The 15778-nt window shown below is 41.1% G+C and overlaps 1 protein-coding gene across 12 annotated transcripts in view; it reads right to left on the reverse strand.

Moving 5' to 3' along the window:
* Positions 1 to 15778, reverse strand: part of ehbp1l1a (EH domain binding protein 1-like 1a) — a 53913-nt gene that overhangs the window by 34534 nt on the left and 3601 nt on the right. For all 12 annotated transcript variants that reach the window (XM_031290568.2, XM_035993523.1, XM_035993521.1 and 9 more), the window contains exons 2-6: positions 3717 to 3774; positions 2813 to 2908; positions 2143 to 2196; positions 1825 to 2003; positions 1527 to 1666 (exon numbers count right to left, since the gene is read on the reverse strand). In XM_031290568.2, the coding sequence (XP_031146428.1) occupies positions 1527 to 1666; positions 1825 to 2003; positions 2143 to 2196; positions 2813 to 2908; positions 3717 to 3774 (527 nt within the window). The remainder of the gene's footprint in view (positions 1 to 1526; positions 1667 to 1824; positions 2004 to 2142; positions 2197 to 2812; positions 2909 to 3716; positions 3775 to 15778) is intronic.

Genomic DNA, 15778 nt, shown 5'->3' on the forward strand with positions numbered 1-15778 from the left:
ATGCATTCCCACGCTAAATCCAGCACAGCAACACTTTATTTAGAACAGATTTCTTAGGGAGTATGTGCAGGGTAGAGCGGCTGTCGGTACGCTTGTGGCTGTCTTTGACATGTTGACATTAGAATGAAAAGAAAAATCCTAACACAAATATAACATTACATTACGACACTCACATTCACAACTACACATTTCAATAATTAAATTCTGGCCATTTGACGAGGCACAATACCATGTAACTGATATAAATATGCTTTGGGTCTCAACATACTGTGTGGCATACCTACATAACGAGAAAGTAGGAAGTACACAAAAAGAGTATTTAGAGTAAGTTTGTGTATTTCTAATGCCATATAGTCAAATTAAAGGTGCTGTAGATAGGATTGCGAAGGTCCAGGACTTAGCCAAAAGATTTGAACATTGACAACTTCTCAGCCCCTCCCCCCTTTCTGCTAAAGCCCAAAACGGTCTCCTAAGCCCCTCCCCCCACAAGGGAGAATGAATGCGTGCGCCTGAGCAGTGATTGACACGCAGTTAGACACCCCTCCCTGGCCCTGATTGGTGCATCTGAACAGGGAGTGGTGGATTTTTGCAAATCGCACTACAGGCTGTAGGTGGTGCCAGAGGAGCCGGAATTTTTTTTAAATTACCTGCTTCATGTAGTTCTACTGGAACATAGGGTCAGTTTCAGCAAATATGACAGAAAGTTAGTTTTATAAGGCTTACCTACTGCACCTTTAAAATGATTTATTTAAAATGTAATAACAATTACTTATCACTATTATTATTCACCAGTCAATTGCAGTTACACGACAAAAAAGGAAGAACCACTTGATGACAACGGGGTATTTTACAGTAACATTGAATGCACCACCAGCTTACAAACTGTAATTGAACGTGCCATTACGTCGTGTCTGTGTTGTTTCTCCGACAACTCAGAGAGCGCCGGCAGCATCTACGGTGCATGTTTCTGTACCCAGCCCTAATTATACCAGCTGTGGCTTATCCACCCTGAGAATAACTTGATGACAGAACAAAATTAAACTTCGCTGTTGTCACATTTCTATACTCAGCCAAAGGTCATTTGTGAGAGAATAAACTCAACACTATAACCAAGGGCGTAACTTTGGGTTCAACATTGTTGAGATCTCCACTTTTGAGCAAAATTGAAATATTGAACGTCATTCTCTGCATTCTGGTGAATTTTTCTGCAATAATTTGTGCCTTTTCTACATCAATGTATGGTGCAAATGTCTTTATTTATGTAAAGGAAATAATAATATATATATATATATTTTTTTTTTCTTTGGGGGGGGGGGGGGTTGCACTGGCCAGTTTTGATTATTATGGGGGTTGTAACCCCCCTATCCCCCCTGTAAATTACGTCTATGTCTGTAACACCGCTATACGTTTGCGAGTGGACTCCATTTTCAAGAGTTGCATTCTCCAGTTTAAATTTCATTCAGCTCATACCAATATTCTGATCTAATCATCCGTGTAGTTTAGTTTAGGTGTGTGCCCTGTCTTACCAGTAACATGAGCAGCTTGTCCAAAGCTGGCTCTCCTTTCCTCACCGCCTTCATCATCACTGTCATTAAAGTCATCCAGGTTTCCAATGTCACTCTGTTTCATACTCATTAGACTGGCCAAACTCTGCATGTCCTCATCACTGTGGAGAGTAGAACGAAATAAGGATATCCAAAACATATCAGTATTGATCTTTCAAAACCCCCGTATTGATTTAAATTCCGGGATACAACTGTAAAGCTTTGAGGATGTACTGCTTGGAGTAAATGATATAGATATGCTGCTGGGTTGAAGACTTACGTGGCCTTGCCCTCTTTGAGAAAGACACAAGACAAGTTCAGCTTCAGCGTGGCTTCCACCACCTTGACAGACAGCGGTTTGAGCTTCAGTATTATATCATACTGGGCCGGCGTGGCGCTGGCAAACTTCTTCATGTTGACGTCTGCTGATGCCAACACCTTCTTATGGCCTTTAGTCTCCTTGTAAACAAAAAAACAATGGATGATGTAGTCAAGACTGAACATAGAAAAAAATCCTTCCTGAATTTTTTTGTTTTCTCTGATAAAAGCAAATTAAATAAAATCACAATTAAGGATAACACAGATCATCCAGACTCACATTTTCAATGACAAATGTCCACTCCTTGTCTTCAAACTCCTCTGCAGTGGGTTCCTGTTGACAGACAAACCAATTAAATTACAGTATTTCCCATCTGTAATCCAAATAATCAGTGGTGGAAGTAGCATTCAGATCCTTTACTTAAGTAAAAGTACTAATATCACACTGTAAAAGTCCTGCATTGAAACTGTTACTTAAGTACAAGTATCTAAGTATCATCAGGAAAATATACTGTACTGAAAGTATTAAAAGTAAAAGTACTCAATGCAGAAAAATCCTCCCATTGTAGAAAGTGTAAAGGATCCAAACAGTTGTGTGTTTAATGGTCTAATCATTTCAGCTGGACTTGTATGCCGTTATACTGTTGGCTAGTTTAATTTATAATAAACATCAGATTTTTTTACATGTGTTTTGTGTGGAAAAATCTTAATTTGTAAAGTAACTAGTAACTAAAGCTGTCAGATGAATGTAGTAGAGTACAAAGTACAATATGTCTCTCCGAAATGTAGCGGAGCAGAAGTAGAAAGTGGTATGAAAAGAAAAGACTCAAGTAAAGTACAAGTACTTAAAATTTGTATTTAAGTACAGTACTTGAGTAAATGTACTTAGTGACATTCCACCACTGCAAATAATGTATCCGCTGCAACTACGTAGAGGCTTAACCTCATACCTTGAAGAGTGTGACAGTGATGTCTAAACTCTCTGGAACCTGCCAAAGCACCAGGCCTCTGTAGGGGTTTGTGATCCCTGGCTGCCAGCTGTGGAGCTGACAGAAAAGACAACAGAAACAAGGGATTCAATCTCACAATTGTTACCTAAGTTTCCTTTGACAGTATTTTAGCCTCTGCAGAGCACATTTAAAGGTGCTCTAAGCGATGTTGGGTGACGTCACTTCTTTTTGACGTTCAAAGTATAGACCTTTTTCACGGCAGACATGTTGACATGTCATAGTAGGAAAAGCACAGGTGTATTCAAAACCATTAATGATGGCTGCATTCAACTTAGGAGAGGCCCTGGAGTTGTGCATGCTGACTCACTGAAATAGCTTACCATACACTTGATGGAATTGAGCCATCGTTAAGGTGAAAGGTCCATAGTCAAACAAAACGGAGGCGAGCTCGCAGCAGCTCTCCTCTAGCTAACCTCCCTCTTCACGCTTCTCTCTCCTCCACTCCCCACACCCCCCTTCATGTGCATGCGCACTAACCCCCCCCAACCCCCACCCCCAAATCCTTCTTGTCGGTTACTGGCTGGAGCACTGTTTGTTATGTTTGGTGGTGCAGGTTGGTGCAGTTTGTTTTTGTTGGCATTTGTGGAGCCTGGGCTGTCTACAGAGACCACTTTTTTTTTTTTACAGTGTGTTCAGGGGACAGGCAGCTTGCGGATAGTGAGGAGATGTTTGCTGTATGTATCAAAAAATGTTGTAGCCTAAAAAACGCGTGACATCGCTTAGAGCCCCTTTAAAATACTAGACTAAAAGAAAGGACCCATCAAATTCCAGAACAATATATTATAGAATTTTAGCCATTTCTACTCCAGGAGGCCTGTAGAGACACTATTCTTTGCTTTATTACCTTTGTGCTGTGACGTCTGTTTCTCCTGATCCACAGCACTCTCAGTTTGTCTGGTTGCCTGCAATCAAATAACATGTTAATGTGTCCAGTGTTTCTTCAATCATTACAAACTGTATACCAGCATGAATGGATTACACACAGACACTGTCTCAAACACACACCCAGGTAGATATGCTAACAAGTTCTGAAAAGATGTTTCAGTTCCATTTTCAGTTTGACTGTTCTATAGTGAAGAACGTGACTAAAGTTTGATCACAGTTAGGGCTGGGTGTCAGTACTCAGTATCAACATCTCCAGTCCAGTGTTGTAATGTAACAAAGTACAAATACTTCACTACTGTACTTAAGTAGAATTTTCACGTATCTGTACTTTACTTCGTTATTTATATTTCCGGAAACTTTTACTTTTACTCCACTACATTTCCTAAATAAAATATATACTTTTACTCCACTACATTTCCCCTAAGCATCTTAGTTACTCGTTACTACAAAATATAATCAGAAGAAATTTATTACACTGAAAAAAAGGAAGTTTGGCGAATCATTGCTCCTAAATTGCCAAGATAATGTACGCTCCATTCCAGTTGGTGACGTGATGCCTGTTTGTGGCCAAGTGGCAAAAAAAAAAAACCATAAGCCAAAACTAAAGAAGAAGAGGAGGAAGCATAATGACTGATAGTGTCATGGAAGCAACTGCTGCAGGCTCTGCCTCTTTTTTTTACTTTTACTTTTACTTCTATTTAAGTACATTTAATATCAGAAAATTGCTATGAATACTTAAGTACTGCAAATATCAGATACTTTAAGACTTTTACTCAAGTAATATTCTAAAAGGAGACTTTAACTTCTACCAAAGTCATTTTCTGGGAAGATACTTGTACTTTTACTCAAGTATTGCTTTTGAGTACTTTATACAAGACTGTTCCAGTCAAATAATAACTGTATGTGGCCGGGTTGGCTCAGTTGGTGGAGCAGGCGCACATGTGTAGGGGTTTGCTCCTGACGTTGGCTCCAACCTGCAGCCCTTTGCCCCCTCTCTCTCTCTCCCCTTTCATTTCTTCAGCTGTCCTCTAAATAAAGGCCTAAAAATGACCAAAAAATAATCTTTAAATAATACCTGTATTTGATCCTTTTTGTTCCCAGATAACGTAAAAGAAAATGCATGTTTTTCTCGCAGCCAATCAACACAAGCGTTATTCGATTTAATGTGACGTGTGATTGGTCCACTACCTGAGCAGCTACATCCTATACAGTCTGCGGTGTGGTGGAGTCCAGCACGGTGTATTTGAGTTGGCAGCTATCGAGATGCTTCCACTCACATGATGGATATCAAAAAATGCAACGATAATAGTGTTTACTAATTATAAGTAATGCTATTATTTATGTTACTTTTACAGTTTTATCATTTGATTGTTGCACACATCATACCAGTGTATATACTATATTAAGTATTTGTTAATGGTTACCAAATGAGAAGTACATCTTTAAGAAATCATTTGTAAACCGTCAATAAACATTATTTGGATGGTTATTATAAAGTTGCAACTGATGACTATAATACCTTGTTAATGGTTAATAAATACTAATCTATAAACATTATTTAGTAGGGCTGGACGATTAATTGAAAATGTATCAACATCGAAATTCTGAAGCTGTTATCGACGTATTTTTCCCATGACGATAATTTTGATAATGTATTCCTGTTGATAGGCCTACTTTCTCCTTAAAACGTGACTTGGCCCGGACCAGTCAGCCGCATGGTCGATAAGCAGAGATAGGGACTTGAGTCTGAGACTTGGACTCAAGTCGTACTTAAGTCGCACAAACAGCTGACTTCAGACTTGACTTGCGACTCGACCCAAAAAACTTCAGACTTGACTCGGACTCGAGCTTCGAGACTTGTCAACAACTTGTTTTCATGCAATTATTGCTTTTTAAATCTAAATTCATTCATGTATTTCTATTTTATTTTATAGGCGCATATACGTTGGGGAAACGTATGACGAGCTGCACGTCCCCTGCCCTTTGCCATAATGTATGTAACGCATGCGCTATGCATATGGAATTTGTTATCTTTATAGTTGTATCCATATGATGTGACAGACTTAGGTTAATATTTCACCAGGTTGTTGTTAAATAGCAATACAGAAAGTATCAGTTCTCACATGTTTGCACCATGGTTAATAATAATAACCAATATTCCCACAAGGGGAAATTACAATGTTTTACACACATTACACACAGGCCTGAATTACACACACATGCTCAGTACCTATACATGCACTAATGGAGAGATGTCAGAGTGAGGGAGCTGCCCACGGAAAGGCGCCCCGTGCAGTTGGGCGTTCTGTGCCTTGCTCAAGAGCACCTTGGCAGTGTCCAGGAGGTGAACTGGCACCTCTCCAGCTACCAGTCCACCACCATACTTTGGTCCGTATGGGGACTTGAACCTGCAACCCTCCGGTTCCCAGCCCAACTCCCTACTGACTGAGCTACTCTCCAAAGACTCTGTACATTTCATATTATGTATATGTACAAATAAACCTTTGCATATCTGCAACAAAGTCTCTCCTGATTGAATTCCCTATATAGTGTTTATTAAATAGTCAACTATGTAGAGAACAACCAAACGAGATTTCGAACACTCACTGAAAACATTGTATCGTCAGTAGATGCGCCGGTTATTTGTGTGACGGAGGTGTGCACGCCCAGCATCATGTAAACAAACCCCAAAAATACTTTTAATACGCCCCTGAAACAAACCGAGCACCCAGGAGGTAAAAGGTTGTATTGATGTTGCATGTTACATTTAAACTGTTTAGAAACGAAACCCTGCTCCATTTTTTCTTTTCAGTTTTCGCAGGTCCTTCTGCTTCTTCTTCTTCTCCTCCGGGAAAACACGGCCACTTTGCATACAGGAGTAAAATGTAGGGTACATCGCTGTACATTGTGGGTATTTTATAGTGGACTATATTGAATTAAATTAACCGCGGAGAACTCGAACACCACTACAGAATGGTGAACCTACTATATAGTGCACTATTTCCATGATAGGGAACGGTTTCCAACACAGCTTAGGAGTCTACAGCCACACTAGCTGCTCTGTCTGGCTGTACACAGGGCCAGCAGCGCTTTGAGATAAATGCTAATGCCGGCACGCTAACATGCTCACAACGACCAATGTTAACAGGCTAGATGAAAATTCAGGGGGATCACTAAAGTGATTACAATTCACCCTGTGGGAAACATGGCATTTCGTGGAAATCCATCCGACGGTTGTTGGGATATTTCATTCCGAACCATCTTCAAATTCCATGTAATCTAATTGTGTAGTCCGAGGGAGAGCACAGGCCCAGGGAAAGCACTCAGCATGCACACAAGCCCATCTGTGTGCTTTGAAAAACATTGAGGCCAAAAGCCCAGCCGGGAGAAAATCTAAATCATGTGACTGTGTGAGCGAGGAACTCAGAGATAGAATCTCCTGAGGATGAACAGATCTGATTCGCTGTGTGCCTCTGTGTGTGAGAGAGTAAAAGGAGAGGGAGAGAGGAGGATACTGTAAATACTGCAAACATACTATAGGAATAGTGGGAGACCTCACAAAGGACTCATTACATTATCCTGGGAGAGTTTAGAGTAGCAGCTTGACGTGAGAAGAACACCTTAGGAAAAACAGAACCAAGAAGTGGTTGAAGCCATATTGCTGTGAAATGCGGCCTGGAGCCACATTACGTTTCCGTTTAACTCAATTTCCCCACACTCTGCTCTGAAAAAAAGGATGTGGTGTAATGATTCTGAACAAAATCAACATTGATCAACAGTGTACGAGTGTCTCACAAACTGGCTCATAGAATGTAAGGAAGGAGTCCACGCAAGGGATTTACTTAAAACCATCAGCATTTATTACACTAAGGCTGAGGATGGCCAGGACAGCCTCCAAGGACAGACAGGAGTGATGCTGACATTAGTTGTCTGGAAGTGTGATATAGTAGCCTGACGTCGTCATACTCAGATTCTAGTCATAATATGAGTCTGATGCTGCTCCATTGGGCTGTGATTATGGGGCGTGTTTCAACTGAAACAGGAAAGAAAATGCCTCTGCACTCAATTGGATAGACCTACAACCAATCAGAGCAATGGAGACAGACGTCACAGAAGCTGCAAGTCAAAGGCAGGCTTCGACAGAGCAAAGGCAGAGGTGGTTGTTTTCGTGTCGTGCGGACGAGTGTGGCAATGTGTATACATACATGATCGCGGTTCTCTGTTCCTCTTTTAAAATGAATGCGCTGTCGATATCTTCTATAACAGACGCGTTGGCAGCCATCTTTGTTGTAAACGAATTCAACCCAAGCGCTCTTTGGTGACGTGGTTGATAACGTTACTGTTGATCATCTGTCCATCATCGTATAAAGCCCGCCCTGACAATGTGATTGGTCCGAACAGCTCTGGTTCGAGCATAGTTGCTCCACAACAGATCAAGTCCAGGTCCAGACCGAACTTCCCGACCTCAACTAGGGATATAGGGCTGTTGGAACGAATTCCAAAAGTCGAAAATAATTTGAACAGTAAAAAAAATAAATACTATTCGAATGCTGAAATTACTATTGGAATGTGATTTTTATTATAAATATGTTGCCAATCTCCCTCTTCTCGCCTTGACCTACCCGCATGTAAAAATGAAATGCTTTTGTCATGTTTGATGAACAATAAGTTAGCGGGAGTGAGAAACACAAGGCATTGCGAGGTCTTAAGATCATGGCGGTAACGTTAGTACAGGGGGGAGTGTCAGGCTGCACCTGGAAATCGGAAGGATGGGAAATAGTTTTAACATGACTTTAAAATCGACATCCACCGAGCCAAAGTGCTTATGTTATCATTAGTTAGCTCGTTCTTATTTCCCACCGGGCCTGCAATACACTGGGGGAAACCCTGCAGTTTAGAGACTGACTTCCTGCTTTAACATTATCAGTGCCATTTCAGGTGTGCTCACTTTCAGTTTTATAAAATCTGGACAAACTGCTGTTTGTTTTTCCCCAATTTGACCGATTGTCTCACTTTTCATGTTTCTTGACCTGTTGGACCTCGTTGTAGCCATGTTTCTAAATCTCAGTGATTACTTTGGTGAGTGTGTACAATTTTATCATAACTGATAGAAACTACAAACATAATAATAAAGCCAAATTGTTATTAACCAGAACTGGAAGTTGAACAAATGGCAAGAATCAAGTTGAGCAATAATACTGGTGCACATGATTAACTACTGGCAGCTTGAACCCAAAAAGTATTGAATCCATAATATCAGTATTGGCCTTCAAAGAGCCCTACTGCTCCAAGACTGGGGACAGTGGGTCTCCTTTTTATTTTGCATGACCCTCATAATGAATGTGTGGACTGGTGAGAATGGTTGTGACAGAGGGAGGAGTGAGAGTGAAAGAGAGAGAGAGAACAGAAATAGACACATCTGAACTTCACAGAGGCTTAATAGCATACCCTACACCTGCTGCACTGTCATCATAGACATGTTCCTGTGCTGTTGCAACACGCTGATCTACAACAAGTGTTTTTAGCCCCTGTAAGTCTAGTAAGTAGTGTAGAGTACAGCCTCTCAAGACAGAATACATGTCATTTACATTAAGACACTCACATCAGACCCGGTCGCTGCAAATAACTTGAGTGTTTTGTTTTTTTCATCAGCTTGAAGTACGAGGTGTTTGAGCTTTACCATATGTGGGAGGGCTGGATGGAGTGAGGGAAGTTGTTGATCGTACGACTTCCCCAGACTGTCTAAACACTCCTACTTCAGTGTAGGTGGCTTGTGCTTATCAGTTCAGAGAGACAACCCGTCTAGCTGATCCACATTTTACACATTCTTGTCATAGACTGTAGAAAACACAGCCGTGCTATCTGTGATGTCACCCATGAGTCACCCATGAGTTTAATTTCTGCCTAAACTTTAAAGCCCCTTACACACCCGCACAGGTGTTTTCAATTAAAGCCTTCTCTTTAGGACTGTGTGGTAGAGCTGGACGATATGGAGAAAATCAAATATCACGATATTTTTTATCTAGTCTATATCCACGATGTTCCACTTCCGGGATTGCTCCTGTGCTGCCGGAAATTCCGCCGGATGTCACTCTTTTCGGCCGTATGTCCGTCACCTTCAGCTTTTTTTTTTGTGTTGGAATTTTAAACTCCGGTGGATTTCTGAGGACTATGGTTAACTGCTCCTCAGATCTCTGCAGGGTAAATCCAGACAGCTAGCTAGACTAGCTGTCCAATCTGAGTTTTCTCTCGCACAACTAAAACAACTTTTGAACGTACGCGTTCCACCAAAACAAGTTCCTTCCCGAGACTATTTTGCAGCGGCCCCGGGGCTCTGTCCGGCACTTAGCGCCGCCCAAGACGACTGTGATTGGTTTAAAGAGATGCCAATAAACCAGAGCATGTTTTTCTCCCATCCCGGAATGCTGTGTGGACTAGCCAGACCCTCCTCCACAGCGCTGCGGAGGAAGGCCTGGAAATGCTCTCGATATTAATAATGCTGCGACATTGTAGGGTTGACTATTGGTGCTTTCACAATATATTTACACAGTGAGATTTTTGATAAATGATTATGTGGATTTAATGACAAAGTGGGTAAAGGCAACTAAAAGAACAGCTAGAATAGTCTGGAAAGTTCTTCACTTTACTGTGATGCAGCCTTTAAAACCAGGAACAGACAACAATTTTTTTTAAATTTAAGACGATATCTAGCCTCATATATGGATGTCACTATAATATTGATATATTGTCCAGCCCTACTGGGTAAGTGTGTGCAGACAGTGACATTTCCCTTACTCCTATTGACTTTATTGTACGTGTTTAGGGAGGATCAAATGGTTGTCAGACCAGACAGAAGACACTGCCTGATCTTTCACTTCAATGAGACCACTGCTCTAATATAAAATGGTTGTAACTTTGAACATTTTTCACACCTGTGAAAATCCTGTCTCACACAAGTCTTTACTGCTGTGCAATGGTGTTGTGTCTTTAAGCATTAAAGGAAGAGTTCAACATTTTTGGCTTCACTACCTGTCAGGAAGTGAGATAAGAAGATACATATCAGCCTCATGTCTGTGTGTTGACTGTGGAGCTGGACAGGGTGTGGTTAGCCTAGCTTAGCATAGAGACTGTAAGCAGGTGGAAACAGCCTAGCCTGGCTCTTTACAAATACACCTACCAACAGCTGTAAAGCTCACTGAGGAACATGTTGTATCTTGGTTGGTTTTGTGATTTTTAAAAAGGGAGTTACATGCTGAAACTATTTCATTATTTCATAATGGGTGCAGCTTCCTGGAGTTTGACGTCACAGTGAGGTTGGTTTGGTACCCTCATGCCTATACAGAAACCAAAACCTGTGCTCACCGACTGAGGTAATTGGTGAATGGTTGCTTAAGTTAAGTAATAGCTCCAGCATGTAACTCCCCCAAAACCACAAATTGTTGATTTACATTTTTAGTTTCTGTATGGATTAAACAAGAGGCAAGATGTCAATTAGTATAGTTCTGGCTTTGGCGCTGACTGCCAGATACAATCAGTGAGAACAGGTTTTAGTCTCTGTACACGTACAGGCACGATGGTACCAAAGTTATTTCGGACAGAGCCCAGAAAGCTTTTTCCCCCTGCTTACAAGCTAGGCTAACCACGTCCTGACCCATTGATTGTAAATGTAGATGGATGACACGTCTCCACTTCCTCCCACTCTACAAAAGTGGAGCTAGAGTCTGTCCCAGCTGTCAATCATGATGTTTCACCCCCTTTTTATAGCATCAAATAACTAATAAAAAACTTATCAGAAGATTGAACACGTGAACAAACATCAGCGTGACAAGAACTACCTAAAATGACAGAAACCATCTTTGGGAAAAAAGTATTTGGGCCATTTCCTATCCGCTAACATGGAGGGGGCGGGGTTTATGACCTATACTGAGGCCATCCACCAGGGGGCATTCCAGATGTTTTGGCTTCACCAAAACAGTCTATGCATCAACCCCTGGTCCTGACTCTCCATGCTTAAAACACAGACATGATATTGATATTTATCTCCAATATTGAGAAAGCAAATGAGAGTATTTCACATGTTGAAATAATCCTTCATGGTCGGTCTGAACGCAGCCTAACATCTTTATTATTGTTATTAGTGCAGCAGTGAGTATAAGCCATCCACCAAAGCATTTACACACACTGTAATGAAATGACACATGATATCTGGGTTCAGGCTGGAGCTCGCTGCTGGGTGTTCTGTGCTTTCAAAGCATCACATATTATTATTATAAAGTGTGAACATGTACAGACGCAGCCTCAAAAGGAGCTGCTCTGGTTAATGGTGTTGAAGACATTTAGTCTTTGAAACCACTGTAAACCTCAGAGTGTAAACACTTCAATCTAAACATTTATCAGTCACATACAACCAGATGGTCTTCAAGGTCTGGACGATAGACTGTATATAGTCTCGTGTTGCCAGACCCTCCTCCACAGTGCTGTGGAGACCTGAGCAGTTTGGGGTTCGGTGCCTTGCTCAAGAGCACCTTGGCAGTGCCCAGGAGGTAAACTGGCACTTCTCCAGCTACCAGTCCACCACCATACTTTGGTCCGTATGGGGACTTGAACCAGCAACCCTCTGGTTCCCCTACTGACTGAGCTACTGCCATCCCACTACGTTCAAAAGTTTTAGTCGTGCAACAGAAAACTCAGATTGGACAGATAGTCTAGCTAGCTGTCTGGATTTACCCTGCAGAGATCTGAGGAGCAGTTAACCATAGTCCTCAGAAATCCACCGAAGTTTAAAATTCCAACACAAAGATAGCATAAGGTAACGGACATCCGGCTGAAAATGTGGGACATCCAGCGGAATTTCCGTCGGCACCGGAGCAATCCCGGAAGTGGAACGCCGTGGATATAGACTAGACTGCATATAAAGATGGACAACGTGTCTCCACTTCCTCCCACTGTACAATAGTTAAGCCAAAATATCCCGGAGACGGCTGTTGCCATCTTGTAAATTTTGGAGCCGGTGATTGTGCAATAGGGCGGTCAACGAATATTCTAAATTGGAATATATATATTCGAATAGTAAAAAGAAAGCAACATTCAAATATGAAAATGTATATTCGAATATTATAAGAGAGTAAAAAAACGGCACTACCACGGCTGTCTGCCCTGCGCAATCGTTGGTGGGCCTAAACTATCAGCCTCCTATCTGATGAGCGCAGCCTGTAGGGAAGAGGGAAGCGAATTCCCAGCGAGCGAGTGGGCGTGTTGATGACGTTCTATCATGCGGCTGCCAGTACCGGAAGTAAACAAACAACGAGGGTGAAGAGGAAGAAGACGGCACTAAGACGCTAACGTAAATCTTTCACTGCGGAGACACCGAGAAAACATCGTCGGACAAATTCATGGAACAGCAAGAGACTCGGTTGTTTATGACCAAATTACATGTAATCCGCGGCCTGTCCTGTCTCCTGCACGCTCCAGAGAGAGAGGACTAACATTACACAAGTAGTTATGTCTCCCATTGTATTGTTTTGCCCTCTTATTGACATAATGCGCAAAAATAGATATATGAATATATTGGAACCTGTATGTTTTTTTTAGAATGAATACTCGTCATTTTTGGCCAATTTTGACAGCCCTACTGCGCAGTATTCATCGGGCAGTGGAGCCGAGGTATCGAAATCCCGCCCATACACACCCCCGACCGATCGCAAGGTCAATCACAGCTGTCAATCATGGCATTTCACCCATTTTTATAGCATCAAATAACTAATGCAAACCAAACTTATCAGAAAACTAAACACTTGAACAAACATCAGCGTGATTAGAAATACCTTTAAATGACAAAGACAAATGTGTATTTTGATTTTTAAGTGTGGCCCACGTCCCATCCACTAACATAGAGGGGGCAGGGTTTATGACCTGACCAGATGTTTTGGCTTCACTTACAGTCTATGCATCAACCCCGGATCTGGACTTGACATTGAAGGGATAGTCTGGCATTTCTGAAGTGGGGTTGTACCAGGTACTTATCATGTATTATCTAAAGTAGATGGCAGTTAGCACGCTGCTAGTCTGGAGAAGCAGGCAGAGTTCAGACATGACAGCTGCTGTGGACTGGGTCTGCAGCGAAATGTACTTTAGTAAACTTAAATAAAGGCCCACCTAAAAAAAAATCAGTATCAGTTTCCTTTATCCTTTCCTTCTGCACTACTTTTTGTTAACGTATTCCTACGCATTAGCGCAACTGGGCTGTGCACTGTATTATGCTGCAGATCAGCTGTTTGGGTCAGATTTTCCGTGGTTTATGGAATAAACAAATACAAGAAAATATAAAAAAATCAATGATTATGATAGTGATGACAAAATGCCGTTCACTGTGGAGACCTTTATGCAGCGGAGTATACAGAAGAAGAACATTTGCAGAGGGAGACTGGACAGCCCAAAGAGAGAAGGGAAACTTCTGTGGAAAATGGAGGAAAGAGCTGTCTCACGGCAAGGTAAAGCGTTTAAAATCTTCTAAATATAGCAGAAACTTAAACTGAAATGGAACTGGATGAAGCCTTGCCCTCCAACGGCTGCTCAGTGGCTACAGGAAAGTAAAGCATGTCTGCACGATGGAGTCCATGACCGCCCAGCTACAGCTAAAAATGCCTATTTTTATGAGAAGGTGGGCACCACTTATTGACTGGTTGGGATCCCCGTACCTGTCAAAAATCAAATTAGTTGTCTTATTAGTACAATAATTATTCAATCTATTCATCACTATTCCTACGCACAATCTTTATAGCGACTGATCAAGATAATTGTATGTGTGCTCTACCTAAAAGGGCTTTTTCTATATGAAAAATGAAGCCTAGTCTCAAGGATTTTTTTCTCTTTCTTTTGTGAAGTCAATTGGTTGTAACTGTATTAAAGGCAATAAAGTAAAAAAAAAAAAAATATATATATATATATATATATATATATTAAATGGATTTTTTAGGTGGGCCTTTTAAGTTGGCTAAAATATGTTTTGCTGCTGACCCTGCCCAGAGCTCATACAACCCCATTTCAAAATAGCCGAACTATCCCTTTAAGCCCTGGGACACTGTGTGATCTGTGCTGTCATTTCTATTAATGTCTATCATTGCAATATTATGGAAGCCCATATCTGCCAAGACAAGATGTAAAAACTGATGGGAAAAAAAGAAGCGATCCCGCAATTTGCCGCAGGGTTGTGTGGCCGGGGGGGGGTACATTGACACCCCCGTGTCACGTCCTGTTGTGTTCTCAAACCCCCCCCCCCATGGAAACACAAGTAAACTTTATATTTCACAATTATTGTTTTCCGTCAGATCGTTTATTAGGCTAGATCTCGACATTTCCAACCGCACTTAAGGGGAACTTTATTTCACAGGAGAGAGACGGAAAGAGTTGCTGCGGGTTTTTTTAGGTATTCTGAGTCAATTCTTTTACTTTCTAAGCACTTTTTTCGTTCACCAGCCAAATCGCTAATGAATGTTCAAATTTGACGAGCCACTCAATAGATTACCTTTTTTTTTTGGCTGGTAACTGAAGCAAATCTACCAGCCACTTGCTATTTTACCGGCATTTGGCTGGTGTCGGGTGCAAATTTTGATCCCTGTTTTTAAGTAAAGTAAAAGGTGTGAGATACTAGTCATGAGTAGTCAAAATGTTTAGATACAATAAGTCAACATTTTAACTAACTAGATAGAAATTATGATTTAGTAGTCTGCCCAAATTGTTCATAGTATTAAAAGTTAGCTATGGCATAGTATCATAATTTTTACAAAATGATCTCTAAATATCAAATATTTACTAATTTTGCTTTAAAATTTGATAATTTTGACTTACTTTGACATATTTATTACTATTTCACAATATTGACTAGAGCTGGGCAATATATCGATATTATATCGATATCGTGATATGAGACTAGATATCGTCTTAGATTTTGGATATCGTAATATGGCATAAGTGTTGTCTTTTCCTGGTTTTAAAGGCTGCATTACAGTAAAGTGATGTCAT

The sequence above is a fragment of the Sander lucioperca genome, chromosome 17 (assembly GCF_008315115.2).
Source record: "Sander lucioperca isolate FBNREF2018 chromosome 17, SLUC_FBN_1.2, whole genome shotgun sequence".
Taxonomy (NCBI): Eukaryota; Metazoa; Chordata; class Actinopteri; order Perciformes; family Percidae; genus Sander; species Sander lucioperca.